The sequence below is a fragment of the Miniopterus schreibersii genome (assembly GCF_964146895.1).
Source record: "Miniopterus schreibersii genome assembly, chromosome: 2".
Taxonomy (NCBI): Eukaryota; Metazoa; Chordata; class Mammalia; order Chiroptera; family Miniopteridae; genus Miniopterus; species Miniopterus schreibersii.
Genome location: NC_138102.1, coordinates 136,015,171 through 136,035,160, shown reverse-complemented (window position 1 = coordinate 136,035,160; position 19,990 = coordinate 136,015,171). Strand labels below are relative to the sequence as shown.

Below are 19,990 nucleotides of genomic sequence, written 5' to 3'. Positions count from 1 at the left end.
ATTTTGAACTGAATGAAAGTAAAAATGGAACATATTACAATGTGTGGCCTTTTAGAAGTTCTTTTTTATATAGGTCACATGTAGCATAAAACTTAAAGCTTTCTTTTTTTTTTCCCTAAAGGAGTCATATTTCACTAGGGACCCTTATTGGAATTATTCCTTCATAATTCATGGTTTTCCTTAGTAATTGAAAAACATGCCTTAGTTGTGTTTTTACATAGCACTTTTCGCATCTTTAATGATGTGCTATTTAAATGAACACGGATGAAAATACAGTGGCTGGCAAATTTGTGAACTGCAAATAAACTTCACAAACTAAATGCTGCTGGTGTCAGATGTCCATTGCTACAGAGGGCTGGCAAGTAGCACTTTGCATTGGAGATGCTATTATTTATAGCTCATATTGTTGACTCAGGCATGAATCAATGCAGGAGATAACAGCGGGAAACACCAATGAGAATCTCCTGAACAATAGATGTCACTCTTCCTCCTGGATCTGGACACTATTTGCTTTGGAAGAGCTAAGGAGTTTAGTTTTGCCATTCACTGTTTGTAGATATTGTCTTCATAAGTCAAGTCTTTTATTAGCATGGGTAGAAAATAGTGTCTCCCTTGTCTCTTATAGACAATAATCACCCACTTTACAAATTGCTGATTGAAAAGATCATGACCATTAACATTTGTTGAACAGCCCCTGGGTACAATGGGCTATAACAGGAAGAAGAGAAAGGAGAAACGAATGATAAAGTGAAGGGCAGGTTCCAGAGAAAGTTTTAAAGCTGCCTATCAAGACTCTTAGACATACTACTTGGGCTAGAAAGGTGATTTAATTGAGTAAATTTTATTTAGTATTAACTGAAGCACTGAGATAGTTTTAAAAGATGATTTTAAAAGGCCCAGACTTAGAATGCTTCCTCAAAGAATTAATAGGTATATTAATAGCTATATAGGTAGAACATAAACATGTAAAAAGTAACTGACAATACTAGTCAGTAAATTAGGTTCAAACGAGTAACGAAGACTGTAATAGCTAAGGATGTGGACAGCTGTATAAGAAATAATATATGATTTCTCAGAAGAAATTGCTTTTGAGGTGGGGCTTTAAAAACAAGCCTGGAGGAGAGAGAGGGAGGCTGGACAGAGAGTCCGTGTTAGGCTCCTACAACTTCTGTTCATGAGTGTTTGCTGAAGAGGTTGTAGAAGTCGTGGTAGAATAATTGAAGGCAACCCCCAGAAGATGATTTGGCGCCTGACTGTGAAAACCTTGAGTAATAATAAATACATTTTTTCTCTAGTAGTTTCTATAAGCAAAAACCATAAGAGTGACAAAATATTTGCTAACTTGCTTTTTGTGCTTGGAGAGGTGTTTTCCTATGGTCTTCTTCATCCCTTAAATTTATCTTTATTGTTGAAAGCATTAGAGATGTCCCCCCTTTTCCCCCCCATTTTCCCCCTCCACCCCTCTCCCACCCCCTCCCAGGGCTTACCCTGCACTGTTGGCTGTGTCCATGGGTTATGCATATATGCATATAAATTCTTTGGTTAATCTCTTCGCACCCCCGCTTCCCTCTGAGGTTCCTCAGTCTGTTGCATGCTTCCATGTCTGGATCCAAACACTGACTTTTATTCCAACCGACTCACATATATTGGGTAACTATTCTGTGATAGGCACTGGGCTAGGTAACAAAACCATGTTCTGGGAAAAGAGAGACCTAGAACACCAATACCTCTAATCTAGGACAGCATATACTTATCTTTGTAAGAGAGGTTTCAGGTGAGATGGGTTCAGATAAGGATGAATTTGCATCTGGCTGAAGGCATCAGCACACTTGTATTCTAACTTTTTTGTGTGTCATAATGCCTGAGATGGGGTTTGATGACTCTTCCAAAGGATCTTTGCGCAACCTGAAAAGAGCTGTCAAAACCTAAGAAGTGGTGCAATTTCAAGCTCTCTAACCAAAAATGAGGAGATATTTAAGGTGAGGGCCATCTCCAGGATATTTTACATCTTTCTCATCAGGTGACTGCCACTCGGTCTGACTAAGACTCATTGGAGAACTAGGAATCCTTACCTCTGCACCCTGTAAGCAGTGGGTTGTAGATATGTGAGCAAACCTGTGGGCCTCCGAGTCATACACACGGGGAAGACCGTGGGGGCTCAGCTCACTGGGAGGGAGAGTCTGCATAGACATCCCTCAGGGCTGGTAGTGACATTCTGGCATCAATATAGATATTTGGGGAAAATGTCCACATTTGCTTTCATATTTAGAAGAAAGATAGTCCACTGGCTTTACAAAGAAAACATTTATTATTGAAGAGAAAGAACAGGGAGAACTGGCTACCTAACAGACATGTAGGAAGACTTGCTTCTATGTGGCAAAATAATCTTCCTCCCTTACAAAGAATGAAACTATTGATCTGAATTAGAAATAGCACTACAAAGGAAATGTGAATTAACAAAATAATTTCTCCTTTATTCAAGTTAAGTTAGGCAGGAAAATTGCTTTCTACAATTAATGTTTGAAAATGACGTTTCAATGCTTATCACATATCATGACAACTAAAAACATATGCATAGTGATTTTTGGTTAATTAAACATTTTTTCATTAAGATTTATTTTGCTGCATAATAACCTTAGCTATAGGTTGAGCAAACATTATGCTATTTCTTTGTTTTACAAAAGAAAGAGAACCAAAGAAATTGCTTGGCTAGAATTACATATCTAGTAAGTCCCAAACACATGTTCTTTCCATATCAAAACACTATAGAACCCATAAAATGGTACTTTGAAATAGACTTTTCCAAAATTAAGGGAGGTTGAAACATCTAGACATAAGATCTGAGTAGATAAGAGGAAATTTAGTATAAGGCAAAGAAAGCATTTTGTTATAAGTAGAGAAGGAATAGTTTAATAAATGGTCTTGGAATATTGTTAAATGATCTGAAAAAAAGTTAGGTCCCTTCCTCACATCAAAATAAATGGTAGTAATTTAAATGCAAAAGGTAAACCCATGAAAGAACTGGAAGAAAATATAGGTAGCTATTTCTATACCTCCGGTATGAAGATGAATTACTAAATATTACAGCAAAGCAAAAGCCATGAAGGAAGCAAGTGATGTATTTGATTATTTGATTGCATAAAATATAAAATGTCTTTAAGCCAAATTACGAAACACAGAATTGAGACAAACAACTCACCAGAGAAACATTTGTAAACTGTATCACAAATTATTTTTATAGCTAATAGATAAATATTTCTTACATACCAATAAAAGGTGAACGTGCTAAAAAAAATAGGAAAATGTCTTGAATAGTAAATTTACAAAAGCAAGAAAAAGAACCAATAAACATGAAATAATTCAGTCTCACTCCCATAGAGAATATGTAACCAGACTCAAAGTTGGACTGCATGTGTTCAAATCCAGCCCTGGTAACAAGTTAAAAAAAATTTTAACCTAGGGTAAATTATTTAGTTTAACATGTTTTAAAATAATTTTAAAAAACAAAACATTTTTATTGACTTTACAGAGAGGGGAAGGGAGAGAGAGAAAGAGAGTGAGAAAAGAGAGAGATATCTATAGGCTTTCTCCTGCGCATTTCCTACTGGGGATCGAGCTCGAAATCCAGGCATGGGCCCTGACTTGGAACTGAACCAGCAACCTTTTGGTGCAGGGACAATGCTCAACCGAGCCACATCGGCCAGGGCTTAGTTTAACATTTTAACTTACAAAAAAGAACTTAACTTATCAGTTTCATTTTCCTTGCCTGTAATATGATGGCATTAATAGGATAACCCATAATACCTACTTTGTAGGAATATTGTGAGGATCAAATGATTTCACTCATTTTAAGTGCTCTAGAAATTGTTGGGTGTACAACAAGTACTAAAGACTTTTTAGGTAAATTATAACAACGAGAATCCGTACAGACAATATTTCTGGTAAGGACTGGGGAATTAGTCCTTCACATACACTACTAGTTGAGTGTGAGTTGATGGAGTCTTTCAAAAGAACAAAGTACATCAAGCTTTACAATATACCTATCTTTTGATCTAATATTTCCTCTCTTAGATACTTGTTCTGAACAAATAAGTAACACTTATAAACATGTTATTTTCATTGGGGAAAAATTAAGTAATTTAAATGTCCAACAATATAAAAATAGATACATTATGATTTACATATATTTTTATTGAGATATAATTGGCATAACATTATATTAGTTTTATGCGTATGACATAATGATTCAATATTTGTACATATTGTGAAATTATCACCATAATAAATCTAGTTATATTCTTTAAAAGTATGCCCGTATGACGTATATATGTGTGATAAATATACATATATATTATACTTAATGCTATATGTATACAAATAGCATGTGAGTTGTTTTACCTGGAAAATAGGTATACAAGTGTGATCGGATTACAGTGATAACACAGGCTTATCGCTGAACAGGGAAATAACAGGTGATTTGAATTTTCTTTACTTTCCCAACTATTGTCTCTAAAGCTTTAGTATCATTACTTTCTAATTAGAACAGTGACAATAAAAGTGTGTTATTTTTCTTAAACAACAAAGAAAAGTGGGGAATGAAGAAACATTGCATAGGCATTTAGGGGAAGATGGTTTTAGATATCCATACAGTTTAAAGTCTAACATGGTAAGTGGGGCCATTAGCTCTAGGACTGCACCCACCTCTGTGACGACTGCCACCCAAATCTAGCTAATGAGTTTGTAACTAACAAGACTGAATGGTTCTTAAAACCCCGAAAGAAGGTGTGAATGTCCTGAGCTAAATCAAAAGCCAACTTCTTGATTTTTCCATTGGCATCATTTAAATTTAGCATATCAGTCATCCAGAGGTATCTAACTTAGTAACTCATGTGAATAACAGAAAGATTGCATTCAGTTTTCTGACATGTTTATTGAACATCTAGTTCTGCACCAGTGCTCTGCTAGGCCTTGGGAATATACAGAAAAGAACAGAGACTCCGACCCTGCTAGCAAACTGTCACCAGACGAGGGAGAGGCATTTAGCAAGCACTCACTGTAGGGTGAGGGAGACGTGATGAGGGAAGGGTGGCATGCTGCAGATCCTCACTAAGTGTCTCCTGTGTGCAAGGGGCTACCACATGCACTGAGGACATAGCCATGAACTACTGATCCCTGCCTTTATAGGGCTTACATTCTAGTGAAGGGAGAGAGAAAAATAAAATAAATAAAATATAAGGTAGGTTAGGTGGTGGGAACTTGTAAGCAAAACATAACTCGGGTAGGGGAGTGGGGAATGCGGCGCAATTGAAATTTGAGGATAAAGGGAGCCTTCCAGAGAAAATAACATTTGACAAAAGACCTGATGGAGTGAAAGGAGTGAGAGCCATGTGAATATTTAGGTAGGATCGTCTCAGAAGAGCAAGGAGAGGTAAGCAGAAGCAGAGGGCCCAGCAAGGGGAAAAGCTCTGAGGTGAGTGTGGTTGGTGTTTTCCAGGAGCCATAGGTAGTCCCTGTGGTTGGAGGTGGTGAGGGGGGAGAGAACACAGTAGGCAACGGTGTCAGAGACATAAGGATAATCTGGGTCCTATATGGCCTTGCAGACAAATGTAAAGGTCTTTTGTCCTTTACTCTGAATTCAAGGCAGTGTTTTGAGCATAGGAAGGGCAGGGCTTGTATTTTATAACAGGATCACCCCAGTAAGTGTTCTTGAGAATAGATTGAAGGGTACAAAAGCCAGGATACTAATTATGAGTGTACTGCATTAATTCAGGTGAGGATGCAGGTAGCTTGGAACAGGTTGGTGGCAAGGGATGTGAGAAATTGCTGGACTCTGGATATATTTTGAAAGCAGAGTCAACAGAACTTGCTCATGGATTTGAAATAGGGTATCGCAGGAAGAGAGAAGTTAAAAGTGACTAGTATTATTTTTTTAAACATGAACAAGGGAAGAATGAAGTTGCCATTAAATAAAATGGAAGCCACTATGGGAGGAGCAGCTTTTGAGAGGGGAAGATCAGGAGCTCAGTGCTTGACATGTAAAGTTCAAGACTCCTAGCAGACATCTAAATGCAGATGTCAGCGAGGCAGAGGAAGAGAAGTTCAAGGAAGAGAGCAGAGCTGGGGATAGAGACATGAGCATCATCAGTATTTAGATGGCATTTAAAGTCATGGGATAAGGCAACATTCATCAAAATAAGAAGAGGAGAGGTGGAACCACCAAAGGAGACACATTCCTTGGGGTAGAAGGAAAACCAGAAAAATATCCTGGAAGCCAAGAGAAGAAAATGTTTTAAGAAGGCAGGATTGATCAAACATCAAACGCTGTTGGTAGGTCGGGCTGAGGCGTGATGGAGGAGTGACCACCTGATTTGGAAACGTGGAAGTCTTAGGTGACCGCAACAAAAGCCATGTAGAGAAGAGGTGAGTACAGGAGCCTGAAGGGATGGGCTCATGAAAGGGTAAAAGGTGAGGAATGAGGTACAACTGTCCTAAGAGTTCTGTGGTTGGAAAAAATGGGGGGAAAGGGAGAAAAATGGAGCAGACAAAGAAAGAAACGGTGTCCAGTTGGCATCCAGATTTCAATTTTTAATATGAGAGAGAAATAACACTGGTCTGTATCCTTATTTTAAAAACCCAGAATAGAGAGTAAAAAATGGATAATGTAAGAGAGGAATTTCCTGGATCAGTGGCCTTGAGTAGACAGCGGAGGATCCAGTGCACAACAAAAAAATGTCTCACAGTGGTTGCCTAGATAAACAAAGTGATATACGTTAACATCGCTTAACATGTTAAAGCTTCATATTTTATTGGGACGCTGAAATTATAAGGAAGCATGAATGAGGACAGCGGGAGTGTGGTGGGAAGAGAAGGGAGGCAAAAAGGGAATATTAACGATCTGACAGTAGTTTTGTGACAAACTGGTTGCTCTGTCTTGCAGGATGCCATATCATAGAAACTGGTAAGTCCCCCAACAGTCTAGAATTTGTTCAACAGTTCACACCTCTCATCTGTCAGAGCTGCCTCCCTGCAGGAAGACCCAGGATGGGAGGCAAGAGGTGCGTACGCACGGCAGAGGGGGAAAGAGCTAGAGAGATGGCTAGTTCTTTGGGCACAGAGGTATGCACATCGTGGTGGTGGACTTGCGCTCCTTTGTTTGCTTCTATTTTCTCCAGAAAATTAGCTGAGTGGGAGCAAGTGATGAGGAAGTTGGGACCCTTGTAGACAGAGGAGGTTGAAGTGGTTATCTGGGAGCATGCGAGGTATAAAGTGACCAGGGAGCCTGGGAACGCCCGCCTTGTCTAGGGAGTCTGCAGAAGCTTCCTGGGAAAGGGACCTTGAAGCTGAGACCTGAAGAATGAGCTGGAGTTAATGGGATGGACAGGGTGCTTATCTTCTGGAAAAGGAAATGTAATACGTAGGGACTAGGAAAAGCATAGCACAGTTGAATATAAATATTGCTGAGTATAGCTCATGATGAGCAAAGAATAGGGAATGAGTTTATAGAAATAGGTAATCGGAGGATTTGCTCTTCAGGTCTTATATTTCAAGGGACTATATAAATAATATCTATAAGAAAGATTAAAATATGTTCCATGAACAAAAATATATTAATATTAGTTAAAAATAATAATAATAGTTAAAAATAGATAATTATTCTTAACTACTTGATTCGTTTTGATTAAGTAGGGTCTTGGTCTTTCCTGACAACATTCATAATGGAAATACTTGATGAATTAAGGTTATTGAAATGCAAGTCAAGAGTTGAGAAATTTACAAGTACTTGTGAAATTCAGCAACCCTGGGAATTGCTGATGTTCCCAATGAAAGTCACAATTAGTCCCATGAACAGAACAGTAAGCATAGCTGTGATTCACAAATATGAAAAGTATTCATTTCACAGGTAATAGACGATATTATCTTCAGCTCCTCTATAATATCTTCATAGCTATTACATCAGAGAGGAATTTAATGATATACTTACAATACTTAGAATCTTTAGTAGAAGTAGCCTAAGAGCCTACTCAGAATTACACAAACACACATCTGTGCACATCCACAGATATTCATAACTTTTGCAGAGAAGCTAGATAAAATGTGAAATGGAAGACATAAAAATAAAACCAATTACTGTCTTGGCAACAAGAGTTCTTTTGCTCTACTTAGCCATCTCTCTGAAAATAAGAGTGTGCATTAGCGACAATTCAGATAGTAATATATTTCGATGCTTCTATCTCCAGGAAATTTTTATCATTTCAATAAATAATCGAGATATACTTGGACATAATGACATCTAAAACTTTAGAGAATTAAGAGTAAATTTAACAGAGCAATGAGACTCCATTTTTTAAAAAGTCAGACTTGGGATATCTTCAAATTTTAGGTCTTCAACTAAACTTGCTGATGGCTGCCCTACTCATCTTGTGTACCCTGAAAGAATGCATCTTTGAGGGCACCCCTTTGACTTTATCCATTCTTCACTGCAGTATTGATATGACTACCATGCTCTCAGAGTTAATGCTAAAAGCTATGGGGAACACTAAGAAAAGTACAACCCTTGGAGAGACTCCCAGAGAAAACCCATGAGAACGAGACTTCTGCCTTCACCCCCCACTCAGAAAGGTAACTGGCTTCAGTCCATGAGGCTTCTCCAAGTGGAAGAGGGGTCTGCTAGAGCCACATTAATCACACGAGCCTCCATCGTTAGCCATTAAACTACAGTGGAAAAGTTAAGTCACCGTATGCTTGACATGCTGTGGTCCGCCGAGGGGGAGAAGTGGTGTGCCTCCTTTAATTACTCCCGTGGAACTGAGCACATGTCTAGCCATGGTCTTTTCTTTTACTATTTCCCAAATAATGAGCACTCTAATTGCTTCAGCTGGGGCAGCCCTTGCTCATTTTCAAACCTGGCTGCCAGTGTTCTCGCCCTTTCTTCCCTCTATTCTCTCACACACGCTCTCCCCTTCCTCCCCCCACCCCCTTTCTTTGGTCTGAATTTGATGAAGGTCTGGTTTTTACTCCCTGAAAGTTTAAGTGGTTGAGTTAAATCACAACTTGCTTTGGTCAATCACCTAGGGAGCTTTTTAGGAATTGGGGAAACATTTTATTTACGACTCAACTTTCCACCTGTGCTGACATGGCCTGGAATTTACAGCTATATTGAAAGCGTTATAACCAGCACCTCAGAAATTCCACATTCTCTTGAGCTGCATTATTATGGAACATTTGTCAGGCAGCCAATTGCTGTGTCAGCCCCTAATTGATTTATATTAGCATCTGTAAGAACAGAGTGGAGTGAGGGTGGGGGTGAGCCTGGGACCACTTTAGACAACCCGTTGCTGAGTTTCCTGTGGACATGAGCCACTTCCAAACAGAACTGAACATAGACACCGTGGTTGTCTTTTTGTTTTATTTTTATGCAGCATGTTTAACATTACATATATTAACAAAGCCAGTAGAAACTTTTATTACTTTGTGAAAAGTCGAGTGAGCTTGCCCTCTCTCTGCCATGCTGCTACTTAACTCTAAGAACACCTGGCCCTAAGAGGTGGGATTCATTTTTCCCTGGGGAAGGGGGTGATTAAAGAAGCTAAGAAACACCTTCAAAATGTTTTCCTCTGACAGCCTTCATTTACAAAATAGAGTAGTTAGCTTTAATAGCTCTCTTCGACACTTAGAGTCCACTCCTCCTGGATTAGAAACATAAATCTAAATTACTCATTTAGAAGCACCTGGTCTGAGGTTAGGTCCACGTCGAGGAAACCTGAAGAAATAAGCAAAGAAACCATGGTGAGAATGTCCAGGGCACCCATTCACTCCAGCATTGGTTCTTGGGTGCACGAATGGCTTATCCAAGAGCTCCCCCCAAACCATGGAGCTCCCGGCTTGTCTTGGCCAGCCTGATCTTAGCTGTTGGCATCTTTGGTGGACACCCCAGTCGCTGCCATTCCCGAATGTATCATATCTGACCCAATTCACACACTTAGGTTATGTGCCTGGCTTTGAGTTTGCAATAATTTATACACTGTTGCCTAGGAGCTTCTGTAAGGGGTGTAGTGCAGGGGATAGGGCATGATAGGAGACGGGTGTGGTGTGAGTATGGAAACAGGACTGTAGGATGAAAGAATGGAGTCACTTAGGTTTATTTGGGCCCCTGGCTATGGGGCAACCACAGCTGAGGACCTCAAGAGAAGGGGTGTCTTCTTTCTACTGCCCCCAGAGAACTGGCTAGTCAACAGAGGTCCTGGTGGCAGTGGCAGGCCTGGAGCACAGTGTGTGCCTGGGCCACAGAGCTCCTGGCCACAGCAGGCCTGGGATACAGTGTCCCTTGAACTCCATACCCCACATCCAATCCACCAGCAAATCCTGTTGACTCCGAATTCAAGATACATAAGCAATTATCACCCTCACTACCTTCACGGCTGAAATTGGCATTGAAGCCTGCAAAAGGGTTTCCAGGAAGGCAAAAGGAAATAAAGAGCAACAGAAGAGATTTAAAATGTACTAATTGCCTAAATATTCATTCATTCATTGAACAATCATGTACTGAGCACTTTTTGCATGTCAAACATTGTTCCATTTGCAGGGAACACAAGGATAAAGAAATAAAGAAAAGTTGCTGCCCTCATTTGTTGTGGAGGACAGGCAATAAGCAAAATAAATGAGTTAAATATACGGTATGCTACACCGTGACAGATGCTAAAAAGAAAACTAAAGCAAAGAAATGTGCTTAGCAGTGTCCGAGGTGGGGGTGGCCACAGACAATTCAATCATTTGAGCTACGTCCTGGAAAAAGGGAGGTACCCAGCAACGGTGGTACCTGGGGGCAGAGCCCTCCACACAGAGCAGAAAACTGCAAGTGCAAAGGGTGCTGAAGCAGGAGCATGGGGCAGAGGGGAAAGAGGAGATGATGCCGGAGAGGTAACGCGGGGGGCAGATCGTGGGGCCTTCCAGGCCATGGCAAGGGCTCGGGCCTTTCCTCAGTGGAGCAGGCATAGAAATTGAGGGTTTTTATCAAAGGAAAGTCTTAGATGTTAACAGGCTTATCTAGTGGCCACGTTAATAATAGACTAGAGCAGGCGAGGTTGGAAGCGAAGAGATTAATTACGTGACTGTTATAATAATGCAGCCCAGACGTGCTAGCCTATTTTTAGGTGTCACTGCTAATTCTGCTCCGTCTTTGTCCCCTAAGCTTTTGGATCTCTTACCTACTCAGTCTACCAACTCTTCATCCCGTAACCTCCTGGGACGTAGACCAACAGCCCTGCTAATGATTCCCCTCCCTCCATCAGGAGCGTGTTTTACTCTCCCGAGTGTTATATTCTCCGACAATCTATTGAAATTTCCACTTGCGTTTTTTTTGAATGTTCCTCAAATTGTAGGCAATAAAATTTGCTATCTGCTCTCACCAAAAGTATCACGTTCTATGTCTCAGTTAAAGGTGCTCCTATCCATCTAATTGCAGGAGCTGGAACCCCCGCCCCACAGCCACTCCCAACTCCTTTTGAACTTATCCTGGTCGGGAGGACACTATGGCCCTTGCTTCCACCTTCGCCCAGCAAATATAAGCATCCACGTCTGTTCGTATGGATGTATGTGTGTCACGCACTGCACATGATGTAGCCACACTCAAAACCCACATGAAAATATGGACCAGACTCAAGCAACAAGAAAACCACCCAGGCTTCCCTGTGGCCTTCTCACGATGATTCATTGAAAGCTCTATGGGGAAAACTTGGGGTCGAAGGAAATGCTTGGTTTTGAAAGAGGAGAGGATTCTGCCGGATGAGAGAAGAGAAAGAGCATCTCAGGAAAATAATTTTGTCACTTGTCTAGGAGCTTCATGGGGGAAGAATACTTGTTTTAATGGTATATTAGAGCCTAACCATCTATGACAGCACCTAGCACAGCAGGCGCTCGGTAATGTTTGCTGAACCCAGAATGAGGAAGTGCGCAGTCGACCAACAGTATGTTGCCACCAAATTTCAACTCTGAGCAGCACATGTGTCAAAATAAAGCCACAGAGGCGCGTAGGGGCTGGTCAGGGGCACTGTATTGTCCTGTTAAAAAGTTGGGAGTGGGGCATGGTTCGAAGAGTGGGCTGGAATGAGTGTGCGAGGTCTTACGTGCTGTAACGAGGGCTTCGAGTTCAGCCACTGAAGGTTTTTAAACAGGAAGGTGACCAATTTAAATCTATTTTAGAAAAAAACAATTCTGGTAACAGTGAAACAAGGAGCTGGGTAAGATAGGAGAGGCAAGACGACACTGGGTCTGCACAGATGAGGGTCTGAACCTGGCTGTGGTCATGGAATTAGAGGAAAGGCATGAACAGCCTCGAGATGATTCAGGTGCAGAATCCACAGGAATGGGGGTTACTGATCGTTAAACAGGAAAGGGGGTACCAGAACCCGACCAGATCCCCAGCTTGTTCTAGGACACGCTGCGCCAAGTACATTCAGCAGCTCTAGGTGGTTCAGGTAGAATTAGAGACAAAATTAGTGCCAGTTACAGGGGCCCTCAGCTACAGCATGTAACACATTGTGTTCTAAGTGTGTATTTATTCACGTCCCTGTTTCCTGTCCCACTGATCATCGGGACAAGGATTATTTTCCTCAATTCACGTCGCCTATGCAAAATATGCAACTGAGTATTGAAACAATGTTTGACAACTGATAGTGCGTTGTTGCCAAATTTCAACTCTGAGCTGTAGATAGGTCAAAATAAAGCCATACGCAGAAATATCATGTAACTACCAAAAAATGGTAATAATTTCATGACGGCATTAGGTGTTAAGTTCAAATGTGATTTTAAAAAAAATTAAAATTGTTAAATTAAAAGCCAAAATCAACCACGAGACTCAATAAAGGTATATGAAAAAGAGGAAATAATTGAAGAAGGAATATAAGAATAAAATTGCAACAGTTGAGTTGCTTTGCCTTCTTCTTTAAAATGTATTCTCAAAAATTCTTTAATTAAAAAACGCAATTCTAATGAAAAACTATGTGAATATTGGTCATAATTTCTTGCGTTCATGGATATCAGCTGTCATATGGGAGGATATGGAATTCAGGGTATAGAATTCAGATCCTTGACAGGAAATAGAGTAAAAAGGGGAAACGGACTTGCAATTTTTGCAATAGTAACAGTATTTGATAAATTGTACACATTTCAATCTATAATATAAACTTTCATGTGTTTTACCTTGAAATATACCTCAAGTAAAATCAAACATCTTTATTAGAAGACATCCCACCACTATCAAACTTCTAAAAAAAAAATGGCCCCAAATATTGGAATAATTCAGTATATATTCAGTAAATATATGTGGGCAAACCTTTTCTCTGTTAAGAGAAAATACCAACTAAAGTATCTCTGAGTCATTTTAGGTCAAATCTGTAAACTCTCAAGACTATTTCAGTACACTCTTATTATACATTAGTTTTAAATGCCTCATGGAAAAGTTCTGGTAAGTGGGTATTTCTGAAATAGTGAAATTATTCGTGAAGAAACTGTATCCCTCTTTGAAGACTCAAATCATTTTTTGGCAGGACATTGTGTTATTCAATGTGTTAATAGAATGCTGTTTTAAAAAAATAATTTCTAAATTATCCTAACAACAGCTCTGACAAGGGACATAAAGAACCCAGACAACTCAACACCAAACAAAAAATTCACTTAAAAAATGGGCAGAGGACCTGAACAGACACCTCTCCCAAGAAGACATACAAATGACCAACAGATATATGAAAATATATTAGCTATTAGGGAAATACAAATCAAAATTGCAATGAGATACCACCTCACACTTGTTTGAGTGGCTGTTATCAACAAGACAGGTAATAACAAATGTTGGAGAGGTTGTGGAGAAAAAGGAACCCTCATTCACTGCTGGTGGGAATGTAAACTGGTACAGACACTATGGAAAACAGTATGGAGGTTCCTCAAAAAATTAAGAAAAGATTTACCATATGACCCAGCAATCCCTCTTCTGGGTATCTACCCGAAAATTTTGAAAACATTTATTCACAAAGATTTATGCACCCCTTTGTTCACTGCAGCATTATTCACGGTGGCCAAGACATGGAAACAAACAAAGTGTCTCTCAATAAGTGACTGGATAAAAAAGCTGTGGTACATATATACTATGGAAACCTACTCAGCCATAAGATGAAATACTGCCATTTGCGACAACATGGATGGACCTTGAGAATATTATGCTAAGTGGAATAAGTCAGACAGAAAGAGCTAAGAGCCATATGATTTCACTCATATGCTGGAGAGAAAACGGAAACCCATAGATATGAACAACAGGATGGTGGTTACCAAAGGGAAGGGGGTGGGAGGGTAGTAAAGGGTAAAGGGGGACAAATATATGGTGACGGCAGGTGATCTGACTTTGGGTGGTGGGCACGCAACGCAATATACAGATCATGTATCATAGAAATGTACACTTGAAACCTATATGATCTTATTAACCAATGTTACCCCAATAAATTTAATTGAAAAATAAAATAAAAAAGAACTTATTTTAAAAAATAAATTATCTTATTACATAAGTCCAATCACTGCTGATTCCAAAAGTGGGGGAAGAGCAGGCATTTTGCAATCACCTTTGGTTCTCACTCTCTTTGAAAAACACCAGTACAGTACATCTACTGCAATGTTGGTTGTGAATTACTTCCTTTCACATTAAATCAAAAGCACTAAAACCCCTCAAGTGTGTACATAGATGAAAGCACTTTCCAATCAGCTTTTCAACAATAGTACCATTGGCTTTATTCTGAGAAAGAACTGTTGGCTTCTTTCTGTGGGAACACTGTGAAAATAAATTGTAAATGTTCAACAGATATTTAATTTTTATAAAATGTTGCCTGCCACAATTAAGGAATATTTTCCCTCAATATCTTAAAAAACAGGTAACAGTATACATAGTAACTATCTTATCATTAGTGTCAATAGTGGGGGAGAAAAATACAAAAGTTGTGTGAACATCTATTAGGATATGTTGTACATGAATTGCCCTTGTATCAGAAAGCATAGAAAAATTAAATATTTTAAGCATTCCTCCTCAAATAAGCCAAGTGACCTGATACTTATTTACATTAGTTTTTTTTCTCTTCAGTCTATGTTATTTCAAGACCTCTTAACACCTTCTAGACTCATTTTGTTAATTCAATATGAAATCTCAAAATTATACGTATCTTTTTCCTGCAAATGTCCAAAAGAAATTGAGCTCCTCCTGTTTCCCCAGACAGCTAAGATTATATGCAACCCACATTGGAGGGAAGGGAAAAATCACATTGATGTAGAGTGGATCTAAGTTTTGAATTTCAGGCGTTAATGACTTAAACCTTCGTGCTTTGGTCTGGAAAAATTAAATCCTTTAAATAAGTTCATAATTATTGAACAGGCCCCTAGCAATGCTTGCATCACATCTGGCAATAATGAGGACAGATCAACAATAAGATCTGAAAAGTTGGCAATATGATAAAGGCAAGGCACCCGAGATCACTTCTCCGCACTTAGTCACTGGTGGTCCGAGGAAGAATCAACTTCCTGCCTTGGACTCAGTGTCTAAATTAAAAGAGGAAAATCTGACTGCGATCTGGGTTCCAGGCTTCTGGCTCACAAACAACAAAGCTCTCAGCTCACTAAGCAGGAAAACTTTACCCAACATCAACTCAGAGGAGAATCTGCTTTTCTAAGAGCTGTTTTCAATTTAGTTCAAAGAACTGACAATGACATACAGTCACACTTTCAACTGGTTAGATTTTAAAGCTGCATGTGCTATGTTAACTCCTTCCATAACAATTTAATTTCTCTTGCTGACAGGCTTTTAACTACATATGTGAACAAGGATTTCCTGGGGTGTGTAGGGGGAAGAGGGGGATCCAGTTTCATCATCAGAATTATTAAACTTTGTTTTATTCAATTACTTCAAACTATGTCACTTAATTTCTATTTAAAACAAATATTCTAAATAGTTTTATGTGTTTAAATAACAGACTTGATACTCAGTTAACAAATAGAGAGCTCTGATGACCAAATTAGAAAAATATTTTAATTCTTAAAGGATGTTGCAGGATAGCTTAGGATACCTTTTTCTATAAGAAAACCAGTAAGAACAGCAAACAATTCTACCAGCATCCCATTATAACCTGGGACAGTGGATGAAAATCCGTATCTACTTTACTTGTTTTAACTATAGAAATGTGCAGAAGCCACCCTCTTTATAATTAAAAGGATGGTGAATGTGAAACTATTTGGAAAAGCACAAGGCATTAGCGCACATAAGGCATTATTATAATTAAGGAATCAAGGCTAGAGCAGTGGCTTAAGCAACGGTGGTTGTACTACCTTACACCAGAGTATAACAAATCTTTTGTTTGAAGAAGTAGAAACAAATGAATGGACGTCGGATCTTTGTAGCTCCTTCTCATTTACTATGTGCTTTCACATATACTAATCTGGTCAGAACCCTGGGAGGTAAGCAAAATGGTTTTATTTCGCTCATATTTTTATGTGCTGCATATAAATCATCAATTTGAGACATGATAATATGAAATAATTAACCCTACATGGTGTTAAAAACAATAAAAATGCTATCGTATAGATGGCGCTTGGGATCAAAATGATACATTTTATTAAATGTAATGTGCAAAGTAAAATGAAGTGACCTCTATTCAAAAAAAGTACAAGACAGGTATTATTTAAATTGCTTTAGTACTTATTTTCAATAAAAAGAAATCTGGCATTATAAAAATACATAAAATAGTCATGGATTTATACCCTTAATTTACACAAGATTTTTTTTTTTTTGCATAAAACAAAGTTATAAAATAGTTTAAAAAGAATTCTTATATGAAAGTTATTCCCAGTATAAAATTTTTATAAATTTTGGTAATTTTGGTCCATCTGTATAAATAAGACATTTTATCCCTTTAGAATTCATAACTCCATTTAAAAACATAGGATTCTCTCTCTTTTAAATAAAAGTCCACTTGAGGTAGTAGTATGTTAGAACTCTTTGGTCCCATTCAGTCTATGTATCCAAGTCGTAAGACTGAAAATTTGGAGTCCTGTGGTTTTCTAAGTTCTGTTTGTAGGTGCATGTGTGATTTTCTTGCTGAAAATCTGTCCTTCCTTTCCCATCTTCCTCTGACTCAGAGTCCAAGTCCGGGGAAGAATGCGCTTTCAAGTGAATGGCTCTTGGCGGACAATCCGATGGCTGTCCCAAGCTTGAAAAGGCATCCGGGAGAGGTCTCCTCAGAGGCTTTCCAAATGTTCCTGAAATGAAGAAACCCCTTGAGTATACGGCTCTTTTTGCTAACATGTAAGTCATCAAAAAGCACTTCAGCCCGGCCAGCGTGGCTCAGCAGTTGAGCATTGACCTATGATCTAGGAGATCACGGTTCGATTCCCCGTCAGGGCACATGTCCGGGCTGTGGGCTCAGTCCCCAGTGGGGGGTGTGCAGGAGGCAGCCCATCAACGACTCTCTCATCATTGATGTTTCTCTCTCTCTCTCCCTCTCCCTTCCTCTCTCTGAAATCAATTAAAATATATATTTTTAAAAAAGCACTTCAAATACAGCACCTTGCCCCATGAGCATGAATAAACATTTTCCACAAGTCCACATTACAGTACTCAGGTGTATCTGTAGGTGTGTCATGGAGACAGAACTTACAGACTGGAGCTGAGGAGACCTACATCCCTCTCATACATACACCCACTCAGCGCATGCATCTATTCCTTATCACTTCTCATGGCCTATAGTGATATTAATCATTGAGCAATGAAGTTCCCTAATATAAGTTCTCCCCAAACCCCACTTGAGGACTTAAAAGAGTCCATAGTCTCCATGAAGAGTGTTTAGGCAGAATGTACATATAAACTGTACATGAATAAAGAAAGTATTTAAAAAAATAATCCTTATGTCATTTTCTTTCTTTTTCAGTAGCAGAATATTATTCAATGGACTCAAATTCTTGCCTCAGTTGTATAAAAGATATTATTTTCTTTCTTTTTTGTTTTTTGCAAAAAGGAATATAAATAATTATACTGTGGCAAAATATTAAATTTCTTAATAGCTGGGTAAAATAGTTTAAAACTCTGTTTCTTAAAAAACAAGACAAGCTGTGGTTTCTTTCCCCCTATCTCCTCCACTCAGTGAAAATATGATCTCAGTTCTTCCATCACGCTGGTCCCAGGCACTAGACGAAGGAAGTCCACACATGAATCTCGGTGCCAGCCAGGATCTACCACCACCACCTCGGGCTTTAGGGCTCTGCTGGTTTCCTCTGCCAAAGGTAGACCAGCCTGGCTGACGAGCCGTTAGTCGTTGCCAGGTAGGACGCCGTCTACCCTTCGGCTGCAGGTTTAGTTATAAGCCACCAGACATCCCAAACCACAATCATGCAGTGCACACAACTCCACCCCAAAGGCTGCAGCAGCCCAAAACCACTTTTTCCACAGGGCTGACAAGCTGAGCTCCTAAGTCACTCCTGAAGCCCTTGTGTTCTAGATGATGCCACACACAGTGCTACCCAGAAAGCTCCTAAGGCTTAGTTATGGATTAAATACATAATCAAGTAAAATCCCCCATGTCTGACTTTGCTTTTAGAAATATGTACACTAACTAATAGAATGTCATAACAGAATCATTCAAAACCAAAAAACCATTTTGCACTCGTTCAGCATCTGAAGCTCTCAGGGCTCCCCAACATGCCATGTGAAATATGGGTCCCGAGTCAAGGTGTCTCATAAATGAATAAACTTACCCATGAACGAATTATTTGAAGTAAGTGATGTTGGCTCTGAACTTGGACTAAAATCTAAAGAGGACTTGTTGGGACACACATTCCTTGCGCCGGGTCCCTCGTTTGGAGAGTGAACAGAGGTGATTAGCTTCCTCACGTGGGAAGGCCATCCGACCTCACTGGCACTCTGTTCGCTGGCTGCTTCTGCGGGATGAGCACACGGGTAGCACTCCTTTTTCTTTACGTAACTGGGCTCACAGTGGTCCATTAAAGCAGTTCGAGGGTCCGGAACACAGCCTTTTCACATGGGGACAGTATCAGGAGACAGAGTTAGCTTCAGGAAATCTTTCAGGGAACAGGATCGGATAAGGCCACCACGTACCTGTATGATAGCCGTCAAAGGGATCTGAGCCATATACACTCCCCTTCACGTACACGGGGCCTGGCGACCCCAGGAAGGGACAGAGGAATGGGTCTGTGGCCGCTTCTACGTCGGCTTCGCTGCTGTTGTCAACAGGGCATGTCCCTTTAAAACAGGTATCTTAGTCACTGAACTGATTTTATTCAAGTACCATTCAGCATTCTCTCCACTTGGAGCATCTGCCATGTTTATAGATGAAAACTTTGGATAGAGTATGAAATAAAGGAAAAAACTGCAGAAATTTCAGGCGTTCAAAAAATGTATCAAAGCTTATGGGCTGAGTAAACTTGTGACGTACATCTCACTAACAGAGGACTTGGTTCACTGTACACTGTACTAGATGTGTGGACCTGCTTGCTGGCCCCACCTGTTTGCAGGAGAAGCTGATCTGGGTATGGACACTGCAGCACAGTGCTGTGACCGGAACCACATGATGCCATCAGCACTGCCCCTCCCTCCACAGACACAGTGACCGGGACCACAGACTGGCACTTAACCAATGACCTCTCAGTGCCCAGAGCAAAGACAGGCTCAGCCAAAAACAAATCTTATCGTATTTGAGCTAAACAACCCAGAAACAAGATGTCAGATAGTAGCGGGCACAGCAGTTGAAGGACAAGAGATACGGTGAGAGCAGGAGGAGCTGTGATGAGCCATGTGCCTACGGCAGGAACTGGACAGAGGGTGGCTGGTGGTCTCAAAGAGCAGAGAAGGTGGGGAAGGTGACCCGGTAATGCTGGTGACCCCTAGAGCAGCTCTGGGAGCAGACTGACCTCCAGCTCCAGCATCCAGGTGATATTAGGCCCCAGTTCTGTC

At 40.0% G+C, this 19,990-nt stretch overlaps 1 protein-coding gene across 1 annotated transcript in view; it reads right to left on the bottom strand.

The window, feature by feature from the left end:
• Positions 1–14,751: 14,751 nt before the first annotated feature.
• LRIG3 (leucine rich repeats and immunoglobulin like domains 3) overlaps positions 14,752–19,990 on the bottom strand; it is a 47,137-nt gene continuing 41,898 nt past the window's right edge. Inside the window, exons 17-19 of the mRNA XM_081127619.1 lie at positions 19,136–19,279; positions 18,775–19,050; positions 14,752–17,283 (exon numbers count right to left, since the gene is read on the bottom strand). Coding sequence (XP_080983745.1) covers positions 17,039–17,283; positions 18,775–19,050; positions 19,136–19,279 — 665 coding nt within the window. The 3' untranslated portion in view covers positions 14,752–17,038. The remainder of the gene's footprint in view (positions 17,284–18,774; positions 19,051–19,135; positions 19,280–19,990) is intronic.